We start from the raw sequence: 27,478 nt of genomic DNA, 5'->3' as shown, positions 1-27,478 counted from the left end.
CTGCTGCGCACACGACAGCGCACCCGCCATGCGCTCACCCGACGTTGAAGCGCGCTGCCACACTTATTAAGGAGAGAACCGTCGGCTTCGCTTACAGACTAAAAGACCGTTGCTTTTCCAACGCACTGCCATTTCAAAAGAGAGGAGCAACGGTCTACTGCTGCTATTTTTTCAATAGAATAACGGTCGAAAACTCAATGGTCATATTGAGGGCTATACATATCAGTGTCATGTGTTTGTTCATTGAGGCTTTTCTTTCTATTATGTCTCCCAGGGCGGCGGCTCCACCCGTCGTCCTGTCTATCCTCTAATCTCTATCTATCTTCTGTTCGGTGATTCAGCCTGAATGGCTTTTGAGTCAGGATTGTGAGATTGCCCCTCTATCTTCTTCCCTCTTCTTCTCAACTTCCCTCTTCTGGAATACATGGCATCTCACTCTCCTTAACAGCAAGCGCGCTAGCGGACCCATACCGCCCCTTCTCATTCAGGGCCTATGCTCAACTAATTGCCCAAACTTGATGCGCTGGCGGTGGCATTTGAAACATTGTCGTCATCACAAATACTGGTTTGCCCAAGCTGACCTGTTGCAAAGTACTCGAAGAGACACATTTCACTTTTCGGGAATAGTGATACCTTTGGTCGAACGTGTGTTTTGTCACCAGAAGGACTTGTCGGTGATATCTGCATGGCGTCACCAAACACCAAAATAACAACTAAATATATTTTCGGTGTCAAACGTTTTATAAGTTGCGAGGAGACAATGGCTTGGGGCAAGGAGTGTTTGTATTTAAAACCACGTTTCTCAATATCTAAGTCGATTCTACGTTAAACCTCATGGTATAAAATTATCTCAAATATATCTCAACAAGATAACTCATACTTTATCAAATTGTTTTATTTTCATTAAGATATCCGTCACTCAATTTCATCTACTCCTGAATTTACCTCTATCACTTCACAATATCGCCTAATATGTTCACTCTTAATTTCTTAAAGCCTGTCTATTTAAATTTAAATGACAACATATCTATTATTCAGTACTCTTTTTTTAAGTCTCCATCTCTATATAATGATAAAGTTCTCATATTTATTCTGGATTTTTATTTAAGTGTAAATATAAAATGTCCTCACAGTACCAAGTTTAGATAAACAAACTTTTAGATTCATTCCAACGGTTTATATTTATTTATCTGTTTTTCAGTACTTTCTTAAAAGTCTCCAGCTCAATATAACGATAAAGTTCTCATATGTATTTTAAATTGTTCCATCTGTGCAGTATATATTCAAAGCGATGCTCTAATGCTTTTTAATTTAATAAACTAACCTTTATATTTCTTTCAACCAATGAAGAATAATCCTATCAAGTAATACATTCTATTGCATCAATTTCAGTAACCATTCATTGCACTGCCTGATTTTTATTTATCATAACATCTTTCTTCTTGACGCATGGAATCAACGCATTTGTAACTTTCGATATCTATCTTTCAATACTAAGGTGGCGTAAACTTACTGATAGACCCAAAAAATCCATGTTTGTTATTCTGGTTTCTACCATATCTTAATGCAACGTCGACAAAAGGCTTTAATTATCTATAAGTTCAATATTATAATTTTTTCTGTTCTGTTGATATCTTTGACATTGTCTATTGGTCTTTCCCATCAAACTGATACTGTTTATATTCTGCCGATTGAATGAATTAATATGTTATTAGTTAGAATTATTTTACCGTGTTCAGAGTCGGATACAATTGGTCAAGTATTAACAACACTTTATATTGTTCTTCCTTTATTTGATTATTTTATCCCAGCTTTTATGTTTATTGTGTATGTTGAAATACAAATACAGAATAATATCCTTATGTATAAGAAATATATGTTATAAATAAATAGATTGACCACACTAACCTTGTTATGGCAATGCCTCAGAGTGGAGATGGGATTCTAGTATTTCATACTGTATTGACACAGAGCTCGAGTTGAGAAGTTCTCGTTCAATGGTCTCCCAAATTTTATAATCCTAATACAGACAGATATTCTATTTTTTCGTTATTACCGAAACATAATGCCACCTCAAAAAAGGCTTTAATTATCTATAAGTTCAATAATATAAGTTATTCTATTCGATTCTTATCTTTGATATGGTCTACTGATCTTTCCCACCAAATTGATACCGTTTATATTTTCCCGGTTGAATGAATTAATGTGTTATTAGTTAGAATTATTTTACCGTGGTCAGAGTCGGATACAATTGGTCAAGTATTAACACCACTTTACATTGTTCTTCCTTTATTTGCTTATTTTATCCCAGCTTTTATGTTTATTGTGTATGATATAAGACAAATACAGAATAATATCTGTCTGTAAAAGAAATATATGTTGACCACACTAACCTTGTTATCACAATGCGTTGCAGTGGAGATGGCATTCTTTATACTTACTGTATTCACACAGAGTTAGAGTAGAGAAGTTCTCATTCAATGGTCTCCCAAATTTTATAATCCTAAAGTGGTGGTATATAATTGCATCATACATCCTTGAATCCCTTGAATTTGGACAACACCAACCAAATATTAATCTGGGTATCTATCTGCGAATAGGTTTAGCTTGTCACTCCTTAGACATTAGGTTCAACTTCATATGTGGGTTTTCCACAATCTGCTGGAAACTATCTGGATTATCTCTTTGGACTTAAAAACTAACTTAACATAATTATTGGAATAAAATATGCAAGATGGCCACAATATCACCAAAACACATAATATGTCTAAGAGGGGTAAACCTTGGCCTGGCTGGTTCAAATAGGGTGATTGACCCCAATTCACCCTCGAATGACATGTTCCATTGTTTTAGTTCGTGGACACTGTGAGCAGTTGGTGCTGAGTGCGTCATAAATGGAAGCAGTGAAATGTTTTTTAAATGAAGAATTAATTGGACGTGGTTGATGGTTTGAAAAGTTTTGGAGCCTTACATCTTGAATAATTTTGACAATAATGTAAAAGAATCAGAAAAGCGTATTAATCACATTAATTAAATGTCACAATGTCTGTGGGAGGAGGGGGCATGTTTTCTTCTTCTAATACATATGAAGAGTTGAAATGGTGAATTTCTCATGCCATGGTTTCTGAAATTGACAAACCTAAAATGGAAGTACGTAATTGCAACATTTCTTTGTGGATCTAGTACCCTTGAATTCCACGAATTTTCATGATAATATTGAATCTTAATCTTCGTATTTAGTTTCTAGTATGATCACATATGACTCCTTAGGGACTTAGTTCAATTACTTATTGATGCTTTCTACCAGGGGCATAGAGTCACCTGGATTATTTTTCTGGAGATAACAGGTAATTTAGCTATCGGGTGTGTCAAAATGGATAGTATATGGGAATTATAAGGTAATCACTCAATGACAAAACACAAAATATTCGCTGTTAACCTAATGTTAGGAATGTGCTGCGTTAATTGTTTTACGAGCGGTGTTTTCTGTCCATCATCGCAGGCGGCGGCATTTGTAACATTGCCGTCATCACAAATACTGGTTTGCCCCAGCTGACCTGTTGCAGAATACTCGCCGAGACACATTTCTCTTTTCAGGAATAGTGATACCTTTGGTCGAACGTGAGTTTTGTGGCCAGAATGACTTGTCGGTGACATCTGCATGGCGTCACCAAACACAAAAATAACAACTAAACATATTTTGGGCGTCAAAGTTTTTACAAGTTGAAAGGAGACAATGGCTTGGGGCAGGGAGTGTCGTCTAATAATGCCCACAATTCGTCGAATTCTGTAAGCTCTCCTTCCGAGTGAATATTCCTGCCCTGAAAAATATTATCTTCCCCTCCTGCATCTAAAAAATTATAAAAGTGGAGGAGGCATATAGTGGTACGCGGAGAGACAAAAATGATGACGAGACAAAAAAGATTAAGAGGACCATATACACACCGGTCATGGACGGGACCGGCACGTCCCGGCCCCGACTCTGAGGAACGATGTCCTTCAAATCTGCACTTACACAAACAAGGTGAAGATGGATGTAAGATGATGATAAAAAAGAAGACTAAGAGGGTGCTGAAAACACCTTCTTCCATTGTCGCGTCCTCGAGAAATTTCGAATCAATAAAACCATCTTCGGCTACTGCATCTCGCAAAATAAAAAACAAGATGATGGATATAATGATGCGCATTATGATGCAAGTAACGATGAAACAGAAAGAATCAACGCTAAGATGGTGAGTGATGTGCGCACCGGTCACCAACGGGGTTGGGATGTTTTCGGGGCCATTTCTCTGGGCGCAGGGTCCCCCCGTCACTTCCTCAAGGGGCTGCGCAGGTGTCAACTCGGCCATCTCAGGGACTGGAGCGGTCTCAATGGTCTGCAGGGGGGGGCCTTGGACAAAAGGGAGCTCCATCTCTGGATTGCAAAGAGTGACGTTGTCGGCATTCAAAGCGTGGCTCGGGCCTGGTTCTTGGCCCGCGCCCGATCTGAGATTTGGCGGCACTAATTCTGGAGGGTAGCTCACAGGTGGCGGAGCCACTGCCGAGCTGACAATGGTGGTTGAATCTAGGCCCCCCATCAAAAAGTTCATGATCTCAGGCGACAAAAGCTGCCGATAGACCTCTAGAGTGTCCGCGTCGTTCTGGAAGACTTTGCATGAAATTAAGGAACCGTCGGCGCCATATAGAGGCACCTCCACCTTGCGCCCCACCTTGCGTAAGTAAAATCAAAAGTTTAAAACCATTCCCCTACTAAAACCCCACACTCAGCATCAGATAGAGATATCCAGAAAGGCATCGAAACAGAGTGAGAGTGAGAGAGAGAGAGAGAGAGAGAGAGAGAGAGAGAAATAAGGGAAGAAAGAAACAGAGAGAACGAGGGAAAATAAGAGATCAAGAGAGACAATGACAGGGACAACGAGAGTAAGTAAACCGAGAGAGAAAGGGAAAAAGAAAAGAGAGAGAAAGAGAGAGATTAACTAAGACCGCGAGAGAGAAAGAGAGATAGAGAGGCTGAGAAATTGCGAAAGAGCGAGAGAAAAATTGACGGAGGGTGGGAGAAAGGGAGACCGAGAGAGAGATAGAAACAGAGCAAGAGAAATAATAAGAGTGTGTGAGAGAGAGAGAGAGAGAGAAAAAGAGACCCAGATAGTAAGGAGAGACCGGAAGAGAGAGAGAAAGAGACTGGGAGAAAAAAGAATAGAGAGAAATATTGACGGAGAGACAGGGAGAAAGAGAGACCGAGAGAGAACAAAAAGAGAGCGAGATGGAGCAACAAAGATGGAAAGAAGGAAACAGAGAGAAAGCTCAGAGAGAGAGAGAGAGACGGAGCGAGAGAGAAGACAGAAAAAAAGAGAGCGAGATGGAGGAACACAGACCGAAAGAAAGAAACAGAGAAATAGCGCAGAAAGAGAGTTCAAGAGCGAAGAGAAAGAGAGAGAAACGGAGAGAGCGAGAGAGGGAGACGGAGAGAGAAAAAAAGAGAGGGAGACGGAGCAACACATACCGAAAGAAAGAATCAGAGAAAGAGCTAAGAGATAGATAGATAGATAGATAGAGAGAGAGAGAGAGAGAGAGACTGAGAGAGGAAAAAGAGAGAGATGGAGCAACACAGACCGAAAGAAAGAATCAGAGAAAGAGCGAAGAGAGAGAGTTTGAGAAAGAGAGAGGCACGCGGTCAAAGAGAGAAGAGTCCCAGAGAGACAGATCAGGAAAGAGAGACATGATAGAGTGAGGGAGAGAAAGAGAGAGAGAGAGAGAGATCCCACAAATGAGAGACGGAGAGAATGAATGAGTGAGAGAGGGAAACCAAGATGATTGTCGAAATGTTGTAAAGGAGACAAAGGGAAATCAAGAATTAGGAAACTGTTGAAACAGGAAACGGCAATGAAAGGGTCAGTTGCTATAACTGAATCCAAACAATCTGCTATAAAAACCTTGTAATGCTCTTGTTTCAATGAGGCTTTTCTTTCTATTGTGTCTTCCAGGGCGGCGGCTCGTCGCCCTGTCCATCCTCTAACCCCAATCTACCTTCTGTTCGGTGATTCAGCGTGAATGGCTCGATGATGAAGATCGTGAGATGCCCCTTCTCTCTCCTTCTTCTCTTTTCTTCTCTACTTCTATCTTCGTGGTTATGGGACATCTCACGTTTCTTCTCTTTCATTGCCGTTTCCTGTTTCAACAGTTTCCTAATTCTTGATTTCCCTTTGTCTCCTTTACAAATGTCTCGTACGCTCCAAACCCCGTGGAGACGATGGAGGGCAGTGTGCGATCTTGAGTCTCAAAGTTTTACATAAAACGTGTTACGGTTTAGGTCATCTTGACAGAGACGGATGGATTTGTTCCAGAAAAACAATAGCGCCATTCTTTTGACGAACTCTAATTGTCCGAGACTCGCCTACGAGAAAACATTACTACAGTAGGAGAAGACGCGGCCGTGGATTGCAGAAATCGAAAGCGACTCGCGCAGAGAAATATGAACTAGAATATGGAGCGAAAGAGGGAGAATCTTCAACAGAGAAAGCCTTGCGGAAATCCGAAAGAGAAAAGAAAAGGATGAAGATCCTTACCGAGTCTGTCGAACGATCGGAAATCGCCCGGCGTTTGCGTCCGCGATGATCCATGGCGAGCGGCAGAGAAAGACAGTGCTGGAAGAAATGGCGAATCAGAGGGAGACTCAACGACGAGGATTTAACGGATCGTTTCATGATTCAAAAAATAACTAGAAGTAATGATGTTTCATCTAATGTTGATTTTTCAAATTCTGAAACTGATTCAACGGATCGTTCTAATAACACAAACTCGTTGACTACTGATTTGATTAACGATTCAGAAGAGACATCAGAAATCGTTGAGGATACTGAACTTCCTAGAAACGTTCAATTCTCCGATGAGTCTGTCAATACGTTAACATGTAATCCGATTAATCTTCTAACTTAGAAAAATCGATTCTAAGTACATTGGATTATTCTCCTGAGCAAGGAGATATCTTAAAGATTAAGAATCTTTCAGATATCTATGCGCAAGAACAAAATGAACGAGATACTGCTGTATCAAAAGAAACACAAAATCGAAAGAAACGCTTAGTATTTTCTGCAATAAAACATCCACTGCCTCAATGTTTAACTGTTTCTGTTCATAATAATGAACCAACTAATTTTAGCCTAGCATCCAAAAGTAGTGATGGGATGAATGCTATGACTACTGAAATACACGCTTTAATGCGAAACAACACTTGGGATTTAGTACCTAGACATAAAAATTTCGATGTTACTGGGTGTAAATGGGTCTACAGGATTGAATGTGATTCGAATGGTGGTATAGAAAAATACAAAGCGAGACTGGTTGCTAAAGGATTTAACCAGCGGGAAGGTTTTGATTACTATGAAACCTTTAGCCCTGTGGTTAAACACACAACCATTGGCTTGCTACTTTCAATTGCTGTAAGCCATGACTGGAAGATTCATCAACTGGATTTCTCTAGTGCATTCTTACATGGTGATCTAAATGAAACAATATATATGGAACAACCTCCGGGTTTTAAGAATCCTAATCTTCCTAATCATGTTTGCAAACTTAATAAATCCATTTATGGTCTTAAGCAGTCGCCAAGAGCTTGGTTTACAAAATTGGCTGTATTTCTTAACGCTCAAGGTTTCTCTGGATCGAAAACTGATACTTCAATTTTATTTAAATCTTATTTAAACCATTCTATTTTTTTTCTGGTTTACGTTGATGATGTTCTCATAATCTCACCACATTCATCTGATATTACTCATTTAATCTCACAATTACAGTCTGCCTTTGCAATTAAGGATCTTGGCTGTGCACATTACTTTCTTGGAATAGAGTTTATCAGAAATGATAATGGATATATACTTTCACAGTCAAAATATATTTCTCAAATTTTACATCATGCTAATATGCAACATTGCAAATCATCTGGTACTCCTTGTAGTCTATCGAAACCAAAACTTACAGAAGAAAGTGCTATAGATCATACTTTATATCGAAAGATAGTAGGATCATTACAATATTTGACACTAACTCGACCAGATATTTCGTATGGTGTAAGTAAAGCTAGTCAGAAAATGCATTCGCCAACAAATGAAGATTGGAAGTTTTTAAAAAAATTATTAAGATATTTAAAAGGAACAATTTTATATGGTTTGGTATTTCATAAAAATTCGGATTTAACTATCAGTGTCTTTAGCGATGTAGATTGGGCTGGGGACCAAATTGACAGACGATCTACTGGTGCATTCTTAGTGTACATTTGAAATAATCTAGTGTCATGGAGCTCTAAAAAGCAACCAACAGTTGCGAGGTCGAGCACTGAAGCCGAGTATAAGGCTTTGGCAAATGCGGCCGCGGAAGTTCTGTGGATTCAATCACTCTTAAAGGAACTCCACATCAACACAAAAACTGCCCCAATACTTTGGTGTGATAACATAGGAGCTACTTATTTTGCAGCTAACCCTGTTTTTCATGCTAGGACAAAACATGTGGAGATCGCATTTTGTCCGAGAACAAGTTGCGGAGAAAAAGTTACAAATCAGATTTATTCGCTCACCAAGCCACTCCCTAAAGCTCGTTTCTCTATTCTTCGGGACAAGCTCAACATTTCTCCTACGCCGTTTCGCTTGAAGGGGGGTGTTAAGGAAGAAGAAGACAAAGACGAAGAAGAAGAGTGAACAACTGGGCAGCCACATCAGCGAGAAGGATGCAATAGGATTTTTAATAAAGATTAGCAAGTAAAAATTTAACACGTACCCTATACTCGTTAAGAGAAATAGATGGATAGGATTAAATATAGGTTCAACTATAGACGGGTAGGATTCGAATTAGATAGGATTAAACTTAGACGGTCAGGATTTAATCTAGATAGGATTCAACTTTGAACGGATAGGATTCATCAAGATAGATAACAAATTAACGGTTAGGATAGAATCTGCTCTAGCCGTTATAACCATTATAACAGCTAGGATTAAACTAGTTCTGGCCGTTATAACTATTATAAGGCTAGGATTAAAACGTCTATAACAAACTATTATACAATATTATAAATAACAACCAATGTTCGACAAAACAAGTGTGGATTTTCAATGATCTAATACAATCATCTCTTACTCTACCTCTTCTTGTTTCTATCTCTACTCCTTTCCCTCTATCTCCATTCTTGTTCTTGAGTGAACAGAAGATCCAGGAATCTTTACTAGCAGCAGAGAAAGACAGCGCTGGAAGAAGTGGCAAATCAGAGAGAGACTCAAAGAAGAGGAGAGAGTATAGTGGAAGAGACGGAGATTATATTAATACCACGAGAGCCAGCGAATGAGGAGCAAGTCATCAGGTAGCCAACGACCAGAGACGTTAGTGGAAACTTTTTGAAGCTATTTTTGGTGGCCTGCCGTTAAGAACGGACGACTCGGATCAAGATCTCACTGATCTGATCTGGTCAGTCTAGAGTTGTTCAACCGATGACTTGCCGTATTCCATCCTTGAAGTTGCCGATATCTGCCGTTATCCGGAGCCAAGGTCTGATGACGGAAGGAATTACTTTCAGTTATCTGTCATTAGTGATCAATCATCCGTCACTAGGATGATTGACGACAGAAATGAGGGAGCGAAGGAGAGAGAGAGAGAGAGAGAGAGAGAGAGAGAGAGAGAGAGAGAGAGAGGGAACATAAGAGAAACAATCTGGTGAGATTTGGATAAAAAATAATGAAGAACAGATGAAAAAAGGGAATACCAGCAAAAGGTAGTAAAAACTAGACATGAAAGCTTTGGAATGTCATACAACTCGAAGTTACAATTGAAATATAAGGTGCTTGAAATTGAATTAACCAGTCTTAATGTCTCAAGTTTAAAAAAATTAGCGTCTTAAAAAAGATTATTTCAAATGTATTTGTCCAGTATCTTTTTAAAATTGTACTTAATGTCCATTGGCCTAAATCCAGCTAAAACAAAGAAATAGAATTTTTTAAGGTGTTTGTATTTAGAACCACGTTTCTCAATATCTAAGTCGATTCTACGTTAAACCTCACGGTATAATATTATCTCAAATATATCTCAACATGATAACTCATACTTTATCAAATTGTTTTATTTTCATTAAGATATCCGTCACTCAATTTCATCTACTCCTGAATTTACCTCTATCACTTCACAATATCGCCCAATATGTTCACTCTTAATTTCTTAAAGCCTGTCTATTTAAATTTAAATGACAACATATCTATTATTCAGTACTCTTTTTTTAAGTCTCCATCTCTATATAATGATAAAGTTCTCATATTTATTCTGGATGAGGTACGTCGTCCTCTTTCATCGTTCGTTTATTTACCTTTTGCAGTATATTTTTGTCTTGACTCCACCGTGCTCAGGCTAGGTAGGTGAGAGAGGTATTGAGAGAAAACTATGGCGTATTTTAGTGTCTTACCGGTACGGACGAGACCATCCGTTACGTGTGAGCCCTACGGATTGATTCCGTTTCACCGTAGTCGCCTTCGTCGCTCTGACGAGGTTTGAGAGGCCACCGTAGCCATCACCCGGCGACCTCGTCCAAGCTTGGAGCTCGGTGCCTCCCTCGAGCCGGGGCCTGCACGTATGACACGTAGGGCATTCATTTATCTTCGCATCCTAGTTACATCGACCCGTTAGGGTTTCCTGTCAGACGACGACACCGTCAACGTTCGATACCACATCATCACTTTTCGGTACCGAGCCATTATACTTGGTGCTGACCAGATGACGTCCTAGATGACGTTCAACATCAGGAGAAGAAGACTAGGAGGGGAGCTAGGAGAAGACAGGGTTGCTACTGTCCTTCCCCACTGTCCCCTCGGTTGCCCATCCCTGGCCAGTCGTCACCGCGACTTGCTCACGCGCCTCCTGGTAATTTTGTGGCCACGCGTGGACTGTCGTAAAGAAAGTCTTCCCGCAGACACGTGCGAGCCTCACTCACATCGTTCGTTGTGTGTGATAGAGGAGTTGAAAAATGCCACACCAGACATAAGACTTTGAAATAAGATAAGATAGTAAGAAAATGGATTTTATATATACCCGATATGGGGTATTAGTTGATAGCATTCAATATAGGAAAATCAAGTGTTAGGATTAAACATAAATAGGCACATCTAGCGGCTAGGATTAAAGATAGATAGGTACATCGAACGGCTAAGACTTAACTAAATGTAGCCATTATATTTAGTTATAACAGCTAGGATTAAAGACAGATAGGTACATCTAACGGCTAGGACTTAACTAAATATAGTCGTTATATTTAGTTATAACAGGTAGGATTATTTTACTTACTATAGTTAACTATTATTTATTGTATAAATATAACCATGGATTGTACTGATAGATCATGGATAATAAAACCTCCAATTCCCTACTTCTTCTTCTACTTCTTGTGTCTCTTCTACTTCTTGTTTTTGTTTGTTCACACATGTTTAGACTGCTGTATGGACCTACATGTTTGCGCGTGTGAGCCCATGTGTGGGTGTGTTAGTAGGTCTCTCTATCCTATAAAGGGCCCCTAGGGTACTTATAAGTGGGCATTCTCCCCCTTATTTCTCAAAGGGAAGGCCCATATTTGTCCCTATAAGAGATAGGTTTCCCATAGGAAAGAGAATAAGAAGAAAAAGTTTGACAAAAAATGTGATTTTTTAAGGATTTCCCTTTTTTTAGTTTTCGCCAAATTTTGAAACTGCCACCGCGACCTCAGAAACCATAGTTTGGAGACCGCTACCGCCGCCACCTTTGCCAGAGCTCCAAATCACTGTGTGCTTGTGCTCTGCCTACCACCGAGGCCACCCGCGACCTCCCAAATCAGCCCGAACATCCTCGACAATCCTAGGGCCGCCAGCGCAGCCCTGCGTGCGCACACACACAGTCCTAGGGCTGCCTGCGCAGCCCAGCGGCCGCCACTTCTCCCGCGGCTGCTCACTACAGCCCAAGGTCGCCCTCGCTTCTCCAGCACCCTCTCGCACCTCCTATGACCACCTCGTGCCCTCTTATGGCTGCCTGGATGCCTTTCGTAGCAACCCTTATGGCTGTCGTGCCCCCTTATGCAACCTCTGTACAGCTTCCGTTGCCACCTTCCGCTGCCTACTGCGACCACACCGCATCCTCTCGCGACGGCCACACAGATTCTCGCGGCGGGCCAATGGCGGCCATGCGGACTTCTACGGTCGCCCCACCAGCTCCCGCAGCCGCAGGCACTTACTATGTAGCCGCAGCCACTGGCGCCGCAGCCACAGCCGCCCGCACTGCACCCACAATCCACTCGTGTAATCCTCCACTATTTTGTCCTTGCCATAGGGAAATCATTTTTTTTTATTTTTTCCATAGCTTTTCCCATCATCACCTCAATATGTTTTTCAAGTCTGTGCATGGTAATCTGAGGTTTGGCTCCTTTTACATCCAACAATTCGCAAATGATTGGAAGCATCTTGGTGGTAGGGCTATATTGTCTGACATTTTTTGTAGGAGGGCCATAACTTCATCTTCACACATGTCTCCTAGTGCACCTCCACAACAAATATCAACTCTTCCGTTCTCATCATCATTCAACCCTTCATAAAAAATTTGCACCAACTCCCATGCAAGAATGACATGATGTGGGCATTTTCGGATAAGCCCCAGCAATCTCTCCCAAACTTCACTAAAGGTGTCATTTCCTTGCAGAAAATTTCTGATTTCTCTCCTAAATGAATTTGTCCGCGCTACCCAATAATACTTCTTCAAGAAAGTTTTTTTCATCTCACTCTAGGATTCAAAATTTGTTCCCAACATCTAAACCAATCCTTGGCTCTATCCTTCAGGGCATGGGGGAATAATTTCATTCTGCCTCTTTGGAATCCTAGGGTAACTAAAACTACCAAAGACTTCATAAAATCGTTACAGGAAGTCATGTGGTTCCTCATTTGCTTTCTCTAAAAAGGATTGTAGCAATGAAAATTGGTGGTGATCTATCCTAAACATCACATGATCTTCAATGGGGGCGGATATCCTAATTAAGAAAGGTGTTTCAGATGGGTTCGAGTATTCTCTAATCCTCCTCAATTCATCGACTACTTCAGGATTTCCTACTCCGCTTCCTGCAGGGTCCATTGGTGTGATCCTACTGGTTGTTGCTCCTACGGGTGTGGGCTAAATGGGATGTGATTCGGTTGAGTCGAAGTTTGCCACTGGTTCAGTTCTATCACTATTATTTGATTTAAACCCTGACCTAAGCTTCATACAGAATCAGTATGTTAAAAAACAAACACGCGTTAGTCGCTAGCCACAATAAAGATTTCAAAATATTTGATTAATAATGATCATCTTTTATAAGAAATGAAATTTAGGTGGAGAAGGTGTGAGATCAATATTAGAACTTTCTAAACAATTAAATCAAGAATTCAAAATACATCCTTAACACTCACTTGATATAAAAGAAAACAATTGTAATTCCTAAATGTTGCTTCCTCGGCAACTTCCCCAATTGATAGCCCAAAAAATAGGGGTAATTATCCAATTAAAATCCCTTATCATTGTTAATTTTAGCTTATACAATAAAATTAATAAAAAACCTAACTTAAAATCAATATTCATAAGTATAGGTATCGTCCACGGGAAGCTAGTATGGAACTTAATCACTTATCTACTTGAATAATTTGACCCTAATTAGAGTTAGTCTAATCTTCAATGAAGATAAAATTACCCTATTTAAATTAACAATTTTAAAATGGCGGTAGAAAAGATGGGAAGACTAGAAGAATTAGGGATCTCTAAATTGACTTCTTTGATATAATATAAAGGATCAAAGGAGTCAAGAAAAGGGGTTAAGGAGAAAATATGATTTTGGTTGTTTTGGGGAATTGGGTATCCAAATTCACTAGCTTCTATCTCCTAAACACAAACTAATATTCCTAGAATTTAAAATTTTTAATAACTTTTTTTATTCATTTCTAATTGTATAGTTATATCAACTCAATGCTCACTTCTATTAAACCTAGTAAGGACCTGCACATTCCGCTCATGTCTAGCGATTTAAAAATTCAGAACTAGATAAAAGAGAATAATCAAAATTTTCACTAACACTTGATCCAAATCACACTAAAAATCAAATACCATGCAGTTAAAAAAAGTACCAAATACAGTAGATCTAGCATGGTTCTCTCTGTTTTGCAGCTGTGAAAGAGCCCCTTACAGCATGACCTCCTCATCTCGAAATTCAGCTTTTATACTTAGATTAAATGGTAAAAATTACCATTTTACCCCCTAATAATTAATTTTTATCTGTCTATCTAGGCTTTATCTGAATGATCCAACAATAGAGATAGAAATTGGAGATCAAGAGGGGCAAATCCATAAAAAATTGACCTCAATCCGACTTCACAATCATAAGTTTTATATAAATGAAAATTGACCAATTTGATCCGTTGGATCAGTTTTTATTATTTAATTTTAAATTTTGAAACATGCAATCACATGTTAATCTCCCAATGGCTGGAAAATTTTAACTTGTTTTGGCGTGTTATCTCTTTGTGTGCACATAACCCATGTCCTGAAATCAAAAGAAAGACAAAGTAAATGAAATATGTGCCAACACACATTTACAGGTGTGTTTTTGTAAGATTCACCTAATCACAGGGCGCCACATCACCTGCCGTGCATATGCTTTGTATGCGCCACATGGAGGTGCACTTACCATCGGAATCGCATCCCACGGCCAAAGTTTGGCTATGTGGCCCCAAAAAATCACTCTCCTGGATTTTTGCGCAGAAACCTGCAATCCGACGTCGCCCAAAAATATTTATGCATATGCCCTCCACTTTTTCTCTCCTCAATTTTTCCTAAAAACCATACAAAAAATCCGATTAATTTGATAAAAAAACCTGCAACTAGTTTAATTGGATCTTTACGCCTACAATCGGTGACTAAGAGTTGTTTTAGGGGCATAATTGCAAAAACCTTCAAGAAAAACTCCTACAACTTTAGAAATTGCTTTAAACTCCTATTTTATTTATAAATATATTATTTTTCTGTATAAATATTAATTTCTTCCAGGAATAAATTGGCTAAAAATCCAATAAAATTATAGACAAATCTAGAAAATTCAGTAATTTGTCCCCACATTAATTAACATCAAAGTTAATTATTAAACCTGCCATTTGCATTTAAATAGAATTATTCCAAGCTTAAATAAAATCCATAAAATTCATAAATTAATAGAAAAATAGGGAAAAACCAGAAATTACTATGAAAAATTAATTAACATGTAAATATATGATAACAACCCTTTTTAAACTTTTCAAATGCATACAAATGTGTTAGTTACTTGAATGAAATACTGAATTTAGGGTGTTATCAGCAGCAGGACCTATGAGGTAGGCTCTTGCATCCTTTCCTTAAATATCACCTGGCAGGGTCTTTCCAAGGAGGCCCGTGATAGCCATCATGTTTAAGGACTTAGCATGCCAACTCTTTGCAAACAGTAGAGCCTTGCACCTGGTAGCCCTTGTGAGTGGTGTATTGCATGACAATCCTCACCAACCTCGACGATAATACCCGATGAATGTGAAGATGGCACCTACTCCATGCCCCGCTAAATCCAGAGAGCAGAGACGAGCTATTGGCACCTGAGTACTTCTCTGTGAACTGCTACAGTATCACTTTTGTATCTTTGTGCATTCCGTCATGGGTGTGGGCAACATAGGTCCATATGTCATTGAGATATTTATGCACGTAATATTTACAAATATAAAACCCCCCTCTGGGACATCCAACAAACAACTAGATTGGGCTGCGGCATCATGTTTTTGCCATTTTAAAAAAAGTGCTGATGCTGATGTCATGAGTCCCCCAAGGCCTCTTCTAAACATAGATCCTTATAATATTTTAGGATCATTCTTTCTGTGCATGAGAAAGATGAATACATCAAAAATAATTATCGACCATGTTAAAAAAATAGAATCATTATCCTGCTATCTATCCACTGAGAGAGCATAACAAAAATGAGGTACAGAGATAAAAGTACAATATTTTGTACACAGAGCATGATCTAAAATGCAATTGTACCATTTCCTAATTTCTCGCCAAGCCATTCATCCATCCATTTATTATTGTTTGAAAGCCAAATCATTTGAATTTATGCTCCTCTTTAGGAAAAAATTTAGAGGGACTAGTTGAGGGATTCAGAAAGTGTTCCAAAACCCTTCACCATATCCTTTGAACCCCAAAACCAATAATGCTTCATTCTGGCCCAAAAGCCCAATTAAATATTTTAAAAAATCATGTGGCATGATGCATTCTTATACATTTTTTCACAAAAAAACTTGAAAGGATCCAAGATTTTTTTCATGCTTCTAAAAGTCACCATTCTCTTGAATCGTTCTCCGTTTAAAACAAAATGTATAAAATGCCTTTAACATTTCAAAGATGTACAACTGCTACTTTTCTGAGTAATCAGGGTAACGTCTATAAGTTTTTTGGGTGACTGTCTGTCTTTGATCCAATATTTATACAGCTCACTAATTAGAATATATTTTTTATATATGGATGGAGTACAAAGTGTTGCTCATCTGAGAATAGTCAAAAGTTTTGATTCAAGGGGGTCACGTGGAGACATTTATTATTTTAAACAAAATAATCATTATTCTAACTTATATATTTGGAATTAAGGTCAGTGAATATTTTTATCATAGTTCAACACTCAATTTATTGTGTTTATGACTTTCCAGCCTGATTATTTATTTGCATTCATTCAATTTCAACCCATTCCTTTTCAACATGCAGCAAGATGTAATAGGTGTGGACTTGCCTAATCTTTTCCGCAAACGGATAAACCTAGATATTCCCCTTGAGTATTATTTGAAATTCAAATGAGTAGCGTCAAGCAGCTATTGAACAGCTTGAAAAAACCGGATCACACTTTGGAGTCAATGGATACTGCGAGATAGAACAAGAAAAACAAAATTCATTAAGGCGACTTCTGAGAATTCAGAACGCTTAGAGAATTACAAAAATGAAACTCTTCTTTTTGAGAAGTCTGTATACAAGATATCGATCAAGCTTTTGCAGGAGCTCTAGGGACTATAAACATTTTGGATAGTGTATCTGGGGGCATGGAAGAATAGTCTTTTCACTTAAGCTGATAAAGTCTAAATTTTGGCAAGAAAAATAAATTTCTGATACTCTAAGTGGAAAATAAACATTTAATCAAATTAAAGACTATCCAGTATTGTAAGTTAGTCATTTGATGGGAAGACCATGTCCTCATATAAAAAGATAAGAGAGTCAGGATTGCGTTTGATCAAAAGATGAAATGAGAGAGAGAGCTTGTGAGTCCACTCAGAAATTAAATACAATAAACGTATTTACAAAAAGTACGACAAAACAAGAGGGCTTTTGGCGATCTTTCCATAAAAATCATATCACTTCAAATCTCTCAAAAACCAAAGACCAGCCATGGATTGAGAAAAATAATTGTACCAAGCACTAGACTTCCATCTTTTCTTTTCCAAAAATGTGGGCCCTCGGTTGCCTTTGCTAATTTGTAGGGCGGACCGATAAGAGTTACAATGGCCGTTGAAGAAGCCCTGTTCCTTCACAGATTTCCAACCAATAGAACAGTATTAAATATTCATTCAAGTATCATTATATATAATTAATATATAGTAGAAACCCGATGTGAAGCATAAGGAAAGCATACTTTATATGTTTTGATGAATTTAAGGCTACCTGGGAAATCACGAAAAAAAGGAATATTCCATGGGGCCTCGAGTGAGCTCCGAAAAATAAAAAACAAAGGAAGGTTGTAGTGAGATAATTACCGAGTCCAGTGATATCAGTTGATCTCATGATTCTAAGTCGCTGTACTGTGCTCAAGAACATCCTACAGCACAAAGTAAAAGGTAAGAATAACCGTACAAAACAGGTACATGTAATTCATTCTATTTTGAAATAAAATAAAATGTATTTTCTTAATTATTTCATCTGTTTTAAGAATAATGTTAATCATCCATCTAACTTTACAAGCTGAGAATAAACCGTGCAGATGAGAAGGCTACTACAAGATTGAACTAAAAGGTTTATAGATCATTTTTTCAGGGAAATTGTCCCTAGCCCATTAATCTGATAAGTTTCAAGCAAAAATAATGAATTTAGTCATCAGGAATAACAGACGTCTATTTGTCGAAAATCATATGCAATGCAGTCGGTATGCTGACATCATTAAAAATCAGAAGATGCAGGAAATAGTGACGATGGGATATTTTTTTCCAAATAAAAAAATTGTTGACAAAAAAAACATGAGTCAAGGAAAGTTTTAAATGGTCGAAAATGCTGCACCAAATGAACTGTCACAATGATTTTTCAGTGATTGAAAAGAAATAATATCTGTACCATATCCATCGAGCAATCAATATTTTCAGGATCGATAGAATGAAGGAAATTATCCCACGAATATAATCATCGGGTATACACTTATCAACAAAAAAAGCACAAGCCAAGCAAGGAATCACTAAATCGAATAAAAACCCAAGAAAAAAAAAGTGGAACAGAGAGAAGGATAATCATACTCCCAAGGCACGTCTCCAGCCAGCATCCAATCACCATCCTTGTCTTCATACGTTAGAACGAAACCAGAAGACCCGTCTAACAGATGCGAGCTCTTCCCATTCCCTAACACCAAGAGTAAACAGAAAGAAAATAACAAAATCTCAAAAATGAAGCAAGATCAAAGAAGAGGACGAAGAGGGTTAAGAAGGGTCTTTACAGATAGGTCGGTCCATCGGACTGGGTCTGTGAAACATGTCCTCCAGTGCCATGCCGAGTTCTTTATAGTCGCAACAGGACTGGAGGTCTACTTTCCTCCCAATTGGCACTCCGTCCATGTTAACCTTTACAAACAAAGAGTTACCCACAGGCCCGTTCATCCCTTTCTGCTCCATTGTTGATGTGTGTTCAGTGATTTTATGTTGGTTAAATCCATCACCGTTTTTCTCACTGTTGTCTTCTCTTCTCATGCTTTCCTTGGAGTGTGGACTAATCAAACTGTTCATCCAGTGAGCTCTGACAGGCGGCCACCCGACCATTTGGCTGCTCCAATAATGTTTCCATAGATGAGATCATGGTGGAATGGGGAGTGAAATGAGAATATTAGATCGGGAGACAGGATGAACCAGAGAGATTGAATACAAAAAAAAGGCAAATAATGATGCAAGACACGATGAATTTGAAAGTGGAGAAAAAAAATCCATCGATAAGATCAATGTAAAGTGGAAAATGAAAGCAGATTATTAGATCAGGAGACTGGATGAATAAGAGAGACTGAATCCCCCAAAAAAAGTAAATCGGGAAGCAAGACACATCGATGAATTATTAAAGCGGAGAAAAAAATCAATGTAAAAAGTGTTAAGTGAAAGGAGAATATGAGATAAGAGACTGGATGAACAAGAGAGAATGAGTCCCAAAAAAAGGCAAATCAGGATACAAGACACTGGGATGAATGAAAAGGTGGAGGAAAAATCCATAGATAAGATCGCCGTGAAGTGGAAAATAAAAGGAGAATATAAGATCGGGAGACACGATGAACAAGAGAAATTTATGCCAAAGGCAAAGACAAATCAGGCTGTAAGGTGCAGGGATGAACGGAGAAATTAAGAAAAAAATCACGGAAAATAGTTTTGAAATGGAAAGCGAAATGACACTATTAGATCGGGACATTTGATGAACAAGAGCGAACGAATCCCCAAAAAAGGAAATCATGATACGAGAAGACAAGCAAAAAATCAAAATTAAGATCATTGTGAAATAGTAAGTGAACAGATAATATTGGATCCGGAGTATTGACGAAGAAGTGAGATTAAATTCCCCCAAAAAGGCAGATCAGGATGCAAGGCGCACAGACGACAGCAAAAATATATAAGAAACAGATAGTCAAGATTACAGTGGAACGGAAAGTGAGATGAGAATATTAGATCGGGACATTTAACGAACCAAAGAGATCGAATGCCAAAAAATCAAAATCATGAAGCAAACCGCAGCGACAAATACAAACACAGAGACAAATCCTAGATTCTAAACTCGCGAAGCCGAATCCAACCTCGCTCTCTGTGATCCAACACTCGGAACAACAGAATCGACAATATTCTTGATTCCAGACACTCCAAGAAGGCCACTGCGATCCTCCGCAGCCAAGGGCGGAGACGACGACGCGGTCGACGAAGCAGACGAAATTGGCGATCCATAAGACGCCGGAAGAGGAGAAGGCAAGCCATCAGAGGCGAACATCCTGCAACAATCCGACCACGGCAATACAACACCACCGCCATTCCTCGGAGCTCGCAAATCCGCGACGATGTTCTTCCCCAAACTCAGCCCAAGCTCCAAATCCTCCTCCTCTCCATTCCCATGGCTTTCCCTTTCATGCACTTCCTCCTCCGGCATTGCTCAGACCACCCCCGCGGAGAAGAAAATCGAAAATCCAGAGCAATCGAACGAAGAACTGGAAGAGACGGCAGCAATTTTCTTGAATAAGGTTTAAATAGAGGTCCTGAGAAGAGGCGCACGGTTACAGTAAATGGGCCGGATAATGGGCCTTGTAGATAGCCCATGAGACCATCTATTGATATTTTATTCTTAACGTGGGTCTGAAATAGTTGACTGGTCAACGCGGTGGTCCCACTTAGAGGGCTCGCGCGTTCGTGAGCTCGTCTATGGCGTCGCCACGTTCAAAGACCGCCGCGGCGCCCATCCCCGTGCCTGTCACGTAACCAATCATTTGTTGGAGAGAGATAAATGATGGAGATTGAGACAAGAATAGAGCGAGCGACAGATGGCGTCTGAGATACGGAGATAGAGAAAGATATAGAGTTAGAAATTATGATGGAAAATGACATGGACATAGATAAATAAGGATAGAACTATGTAAAGAGAGAGAGATGGAGATTAGAGATGGAAAGATAGAGGGCTAGAGGTAAAGATAGAGATAGAGATTGAAGTAGAGATATAAAGATAACGAAATTGAGAAAGATGGAGATGGAGGTGGCGGGTAGCGGTTGCAGTAGATGAAGATAGTGGTAGTGATAGAGATGGAGATAGAGATAGAGATGGAGATATAGATGAAGACTGAGATGGATATAGAGATGGAGATAGAGGTAGCGATGCTAGAGCTAGAGCTAGAGTTAGAGCTAGAGATAGAAATGGGGATAGAGATAGAGACGGGGATAGAGATAGAGGTAGAGGTAGAGATAGAAATGGGGATAGAGATAGAGACGGGGATAGAGATAGAGGTAGAGGTAGAGATAGAAATGGGGATAGAGACATAGCTAGAGGTAGATATAGAAATGCGGATAGAGATAGCGATAGAGCTAGAGCTAGAGGTAGAGATAGAGATAGAAATATGGGGATAGAGCTAGAGCTAGAGGTACAGATAGAGATAGAAATATGGGATAGAGCTAGAGCTAGAGGTAGAGGTAGATATAGAGCTAGAGCTAGAGGTAGAGGTAGATATAGAGCTAGAGCTAGAGCTAAAGGTAGGGATAGGGATAGAGATAGAGATAGAGGTTGAGGTGGAAGTGGCAGTAGAGGTGGCGGTAGAGGTAGAGATTATGATAGAGGTAGAGGTAGAAGCTGAGGTAGAGGTGGAGAAAGAGATAGAGATAGAGATAATGATGGAGATAGAGATAATGATGGAGATAGAGATGGGGATAGAGATAGAGATAAAGAAAGAGATAGAGATAGAGATAAAGAAAGAGATGGAGAGAGAGATAAAGATAGAGATAAACCTATGCACATGGAAATGACACCAAAGCGGCAGTCTCTACCCCGGCGCTTCATCTCATGCAGGAGCGTGGCCACGCAACGGGCCCCTGAACAAGTGGTTTCAGAGGTTGAGAACTTCCACAGACCATTCCCCATAAAAAACTAGAGAGAGGAGGGGTAGATAGAGAGAGATATAAATACCAGTTGCGCCAAGCGGATGGCCAAGGGCCATTGCGCCACCATTGACATTGATCTTGGACGTGTCTAGCTCAAGCTTCTTGGCACAGTACACAAACTGCGAAGCAAAAGCCTAACGAGAGAACCCACTTAGCCAAATATTCGATAAAAGCAAGAAAGAAAATAGCCAATAAAACTTAAATCGACTATTAGCTAATATTTTTCGATTTTATTTCATGATTAGGAAAAGTACCTCGTTAATCTCAAACAAATCGATGTCATCGAGCTGGAGCCCGGCAGCTTTAACTGCCGGGGGGATGGCTGCTGCGGGGCCCACTCCCATCACGGCGGGGTCCACTCCCACAGCCACAAAGCTCCTACAGGGTGAAAAAGTCAACCCTCTTAAAATTTTGCAAATCTTTCCCACAATTAAAAGCCAACCCAAGAAAAGTCAAAACTGGTCAAGATTAAACTACCAAGCAGAGGCCCAAATTCTAAAACTTAATGAAAGTTTTAATTGAAAGAATACAGTTATATCTTGAGCCAACATAAAAAAAAGAGCAAATGAACTTTTCAAAGAGATTTAATTCCAGCAGTTTTGTTCTCTTTCCATTTGAGGGGCTGCAGGTATTGGATGACTAAATGGATGGAGAATGATTGTAAACCTAGAGTAATTGGGGGCCGCGCCCAATGGCCGAATGGAACGGAACAGCAGAGATGAATGCTTTTGTTCCCTTTCCATTCCAATGTCAAGATGGATGACAGATGACCTTACGGGACGGAACTAATGATGGAATGTCATCCATCCACAACAATTACTAATAGGAATTTTAAAGTAAATTGTGTATAATCTGGGGCAAGGTTTAGGGCTGAAAACCTGAAGATGCCTAGAATGGGAAGGCCCTTCTTCATAGCCAAGGACCTCTTCATCAGCAGCACTGCTCCGGCGCCATCAGTTACCTGGCTTGAGTTCCCTGGAAAATAATGGAAAATATAGAAAATTCAGCCAGGTCAAACGAAATAAAAAGAAAGGTTAAACTGATCAACGTGCAATGGAGGCGGGGATGGTACCGGCAGTGGTGGTTCCATCCTTTTTGAAGACTGGTTTGAGCTTTGCCAGTCCGGACACGCTAGTCCCCGGTCTGATCCCATCGTCCACTGAGATCGTCACTTGCTTCTCCTCGCCGGTTTTTGGGTCAACAATCTAAATGAAAGATCATGATGATGATGTCCATGATGAGGATGATGAAGGTCATATAGTAATGCTTCAGACAGATTGAGGGATCATGATCATGACGATGATGAGGAAGTAAATGATGAGCATGATAATGAGGGTGCTGATTATTGATGCTTATGACAATTTAGAGACCATACTAAGAGGATATAAATGATGACCATATTGATAAGGATGAGGACGACAATACTAATAATGATATTTGCAAAGAGGGATTTGCGAAAAAGAAAATCATGACGATTCAAATAACAAATAAAAGATCTTGTAAGATTGTTATTACGATGATGCAAATGATGATGAGGAAGACCCTGATGATCATTATTACGCGGATTGAGGAATAACAACGATGAAAACAAGGAGGATCCGGATAATAAGGAGCAGGACACTGATTATGATATTTACAAGACTCTTGGGGAGTTAACATGATAACTACGATGACAACTTTGACGATGCATATGATAATTACATCGAGGAGATGATAATGAGGAAGCCCCAATGGATAGGTTGTGCAGAATAATTCAAATAGGAAAGGTGCTATTACCTTTGTAGTCACGGGGATGATCTCGTCCTTGAATCTACCTGCCGCAGTTGCCGCAGCCGCCTTCCTGTGCGATTCAACCTACACAACCCCTCAAGATGTAGAAAACTAATATCTTTCCCAAATATGGAAGACTTTGGGTAGAAATTATGCATGAAAGACATCTATGAGAAAGGCTTATTTGAAGGCAAAGTAATTTGGGCTTCGGGTGGTCAAATATACCAAATTGGCCGCTCATTTACAATGTATTTGTGTTGAGTTAGAGAAGTTTGAAAAGCTCAGAAATTAAAAAAAAAACAAAGTTCGGGGATGCATCCACTTACAGCTGCCTGGTCCTGTTCTTCACGAGTGACCCCAAAGCGATGAGCAACATTTTCTGATGTAATGCCCATTGGAAGAAGGCAATCTCGGGCCTTGATGAACTCTTCAACCTGAAGACAACAAGAGAGGGAAATATTTCAGCTTCCCATTTTCCCCATGGATTTCCAAAAATTTGCGTTTTGTCCATGCCGTAGCCAAAACCGATCCTAACCTTAGGATTGACAGCTCCTTCAAATGTCATGGAGTCAACCGTCATTGATTCTAAGCCAGCTCCGATTCCTGCAGTATTAACAAGGGTGGTAAAGTTAACATAATGCAAAGGGATAGAGGACGTATCTTCATTGGCTGAAAGGAAGAAGGTTTAGGGTTCAGTGTTTTGTAGAAAGTGACATGGATATAAGTACCTATGTCATAAAATCCAGATTTGATAGCTGCAACCACGTCCGCAACTGCCTGAAGTCCAGATGAACACTGCCGGTTAACTGTTCTGATTGGCACACTCTCTGTATCATGAAAGCCAGGGGAACTAAGGATTAAATTTCAGAAATACCTTTGGTAGGAAGCAAATATAATACTGGAAAGAATCTTAGAATTGCCACATGAAGTTGTGGATGATCCCGATGCTCAAGATGATACGATTATTTCAGAAAAGAATAATTATTATCGAAAAGACAGAAATATTTCATGAAACAGACAGACAGACAGACAGAAATCCTGCAAATCAGAAAATTATCATTGATTATGTGAAAAGACTATCCCCTTTTTATTACACAGAGACATTGTCTTCATCTGATGTGTCTGTTCTGTATTCAGGCGGAAGCTGAAAATGACACAAAGAATTCACAAGAAGATACAGAGGCAAAGTTTAGTTATGATACAGAGGCAAAGTTTCCCAGGATTTACAAGAAAATGGATCATACGGTATACTTTAACAATGAATAATTATAAAGTGGAATAAATTTGGTTATACCCGGGAAGCCAGCATAGAAAGCCGCCATTCTGCATTCGCTAGCTCTTTGTGATCCTCGTGCCAGAACTGTGCCGACAACAATATCACCAACTTCGGCAGGATCAATCCTAGTTTTATCCACAATGGCCTACATTTGTGTTGCAAGTAATATATTAGTAGTCTTTGACGAAAAAAGTAGAAATAATTTAACCAACAAGTAATGCTGAAACCTTGAGCAGAGTAGCCAACAAATCCTCAGCGGGAGTATCCTTGAAGCCACCTCTCCTTGCTCTGCAAAGTGGAGTCCGATATGCGCTGTTTCGCCAGAAGATTAATGATTAATAAGTGCATATTTTGCATGTCAAACCCTAAACTCTAAAATATGCTTCGAACTTCTGAATTCGGCAAAAGTAAATTTCCTGCTTCTTTAGGTGCAACTATCATGGTGCATTTAAAGAATATCATTGCTTATACACATATGTAAACAAATTACACAACTCAGATTCTCAAATTTTACAGTAACACCAACTAAAAGGTTTGAGAAAATCCAGAACTAGAAAAAAAAACCTGCCTCTCTAGTTTACAATCATAAAAAAATTCCAAAGATAAGAAACGTAACTAATTACAGAAGACAGTTTTTTTCAAATTTTACAGAAAAAATCTGACACAAGATTTTAAAAAAATTCAATAGGGGGAAAAAACTTGCCACGCCTATTAAAATTCACGGGAAAATAGTTGCAACTGGGGAGGATATTTATATGCTTCTAGGGTAGAGGATCACAGGAGAGATATTCTTTTCCTTTTTTTTGAAATACACAAGAGAGATATTCTACAGAGGATAAAGACACAATTGGATAGAAAATAATGAAAACGGAACTTCTCTGCATCAGAAGTTCTTCAACAATTAAAGCAAATATATCGACAATAATGAAGGCCTTCAATCATTTAAAAAATTTAGATTTCGAAGTAACGCAATGATGAAAAAAGGCCAAGGAGAAGAAATACTTTAAAATCTATGCAAATTGACCCAGATTAGAACAAAAGATTTGAGACACTTACGCCACAATCACAACGTCATCTGCAAAGGAGGCACTCCTCTCGTATGCAGCGCAGTCGCCCGCCGCACAGATGGATGACTGGATAAAGGATTTTATTATTAATAATCAAGTCTAAATCATGGGAGGAAAACGATATTACACGATTGGGAAATTGATGATCTATGGGATAACTCTGAGAAAAAACGTAAAATAAACAGAAGAGAAGGAGAAATATAATTAGCCTTCTCTAAAATTGTTTTTTTTTTTTTACGATTGATGACGAATCAGGTAACGGTATAATCTCTTCGATATTCTGGGAGAGTGGCGAATGAATTAAAAATCGTATACTGGAGAGGTATAGCTAATTAGAGTGAATTATCATCGGAATCGAAAATTTCAAACGTACGTGAACGTTACGGTCAACCGATTCACGACTATTTCCTCCAAGCTGAAAAATAACTTCCGCTCATTCCCTTAAGAGGCGATCGCGGTTAATTATCACATGAACACTGAAATCGAGCTGCCCCCTCCCACCCCCAAATGAGCAAATGATCAAAACATATCATTTACGATTATGGTGACGGACACAAAAGATATCGTTCCTTTCTAAAGCTCAAAGCGGAAAACCGAATTCCCTCAAATCCTAATTCCAAAATTCCAGAAATTCTCCGATTCCATCGCCAGCATCGAAAGACAGAAGAAAGGAACGAAACTCAATAATCTCAGGTCGGCAAACAATACCGAAATTATCTGCGCCGAAGAGCTAGACGAAGGGAGGAGATGGCGGAGAAGAACCCTCTGTCTGTCGACCGCCTTCTCCATTTCTCCTCCTTTCCTTGATTTCTTCAGCGAAATCGGGGAAGATGAAGGTTATATAGGAGCTCCAAGTCCAATGCCATGACGTCACCGATCTTGCCGTTAGAAACTTTTTATGATGAAATATAATTTATATTAAGTTTACAGTTACGTACTTCATCGGATATGTTTGTTATCGTCACCCCGTTTGATCTCATACTGCACGCCACCGACCCATTCTCCAATCGCGTTCGGCTGCGTTTTAGAGGCGCCTCGGTGTCTTAATCGTGACCGTACATCAATTTCTACATCATCCGCATGGGCTAAACGACGAATAGAGGACCATACTTGCCCACTTTTGTTTGTGCTTTCTTCTTCTGCCGCCTGGCTAAAATAATAATAATTTCATGATTAATGAATGTATCCGAACGGTTTTACCAAAAACTGAAACCTATATGGTTGGTCTCGATGGGGTCTAATTGACTAGTCGACATCAAAGTCAAAGTCAAAGTCAAAGTAATAAGTGAATATTAGAAAAGATGATGTTCCCATTTAGAAGGGACTAGTAGGGCCCGCTTGCAATGCTCGTTTCCGACGGAGAGAGAAGAAATAGAAAGCAGGGCTGCACTCATTCTGAGAGATAATTAAAAAATCCCTTCTTCAGCCACTCAGAC

At 39.4% G+C, this 27,478-nt stretch overlaps 2 protein-coding genes and 1 pseudogene across 3 annotated transcripts; 1 reads left to right on the top strand and 2 right to left on the bottom strand.

Annotated features, from left to right (window-relative positions):
- The first annotated feature begins 12,610 nt into the window (after nucleotides 1-12,610).
- LOC144700380 (small nucleolar RNA R71) lies at nucleotides 12,611-12,702 on the top strand (annotated as a pseudogene).
- Nucleotides 12,703-17,241: 4,539 nt separating this feature from the next.
- On the bottom strand, nucleotides 17,242-20,436 carry LOC144700133 (auxin-responsive protein IAA13-like). Of its 2 annotated transcripts, none has more exons than XM_078571541.1 (5): nucleotides 20,093-20,436; nucleotides 18,764-19,086; nucleotides 18,567-18,669; nucleotides 17,820-17,881; nucleotides 17,242-17,591 (listed from the first exon to the last, which is right to left on the bottom strand). In XM_078571541.1, exons 1-5 carry the CDS (start codon nucleotides 20,434-20,436, stop codon nucleotides 17,563-17,565), a joined length of 861 nt encoding a protein of 286 aa, XP_078427667.1. In that variant the 3' UTR covers nucleotides 17,242-17,562. The 2 variants fall into 2 exon arrangements, with proteins under 2 accessions (XP_078427667.1, XP_078427668.1); XM_078571542.1 differs by having other exon boundaries at nucleotides 17,242-17,585.
- Nucleotides 20,437-20,491: 55 nt separating this feature from the next.
- LOC144700132 (3-ketoacyl-CoA thiolase 2, peroxisomal-like) lies at nucleotides 20,492-26,909 on the bottom strand. The gene is made up of 14 exons (XM_078571540.1): nucleotides 26,751-26,909; nucleotides 26,032-26,108; nucleotides 25,203-25,287; nucleotides 24,994-25,120; nucleotides 24,428-24,526; nucleotides 24,235-24,302; nucleotides 24,026-24,133; nucleotides 23,706-23,783; nucleotides 23,002-23,134; nucleotides 22,808-22,904; nucleotides 22,184-22,307; nucleotides 21,955-22,063; nucleotides 21,777-21,860; nucleotides 20,492-20,751 (listed from the first exon to the last, which is right to left on the bottom strand). Exons 1-14 carry the CDS (start codon nucleotides 26,829-26,831, stop codon nucleotides 20,675-20,677), a joined length of 1,347 nt encoding a protein of 448 aa, XP_078427666.1. The 5' UTR covers nucleotides 26,832-26,909; the 3' UTR covers nucleotides 20,492-20,674.
- Nucleotides 26,910-27,478: the final 569 nt, after the last annotated feature.

Source organism: Wolffia australiana, chromosome 2 (genome assembly GCF_029677425.1).
Source record: "Wolffia australiana isolate 7733 chromosome 2, ASM2967742v1".
In the NCBI taxonomy this organism is placed as follows: domain Eukaryota; kingdom Viridiplantae; phylum Streptophyta; class Magnoliopsida; order Alismatales; family Araceae; genus Wolffia; species Wolffia australiana.
Note: the sequence above shows the minus strand (reverse complement) of the source record. Positions and strands in the feature narration are given on the sequence as shown.

Bases quoted from the DNA above. Each gene is read 5' to 3' on its own strand.
- LOC144700132 (XM_078571540.1), bottom strand. From the start codon at position 26,831: ATGGAGAAGGCGGTCGACAGACAGAGGGTTCTTCTCCGCCATCTCCTC. The intron at 24,303-24,427 runs GTACTTATATCC...TTAATACTGCAG, and splicing joins ATCTGGATTTTATGACATAG to GAATCGGAGCTGGCTTAGAA. The intron at 22,308-22,807 runs GTTTTCAGCCCT...TTCACCCTGTAG, and splicing joins CCCATTCTAGGCATCTTCAG to GAGCTTTGTGGCTGTGGGAG.
- LOC144700133 (XM_078571541.1), bottom strand. From the start codon at position 20,436: ATGCCGGAGGAGGAAGTGCATGAAAGGGAAAGCCATGGGAATGGAGAG. The intron at 19,087-20,092 runs GTTGGATTCGGC...TTATTGGAGCAG, and splicing joins GTTGGATCACAGAGAGCGAG to CCAAATGGTCGGGTGGCCGC. The intron at 17,882-18,566 runs GTATGATTATCC...TTTGTGCTGTAG, and splicing joins GCTGGAGACGTGCCTTGGGA to GATGTTCTTGAGCACAGTAC.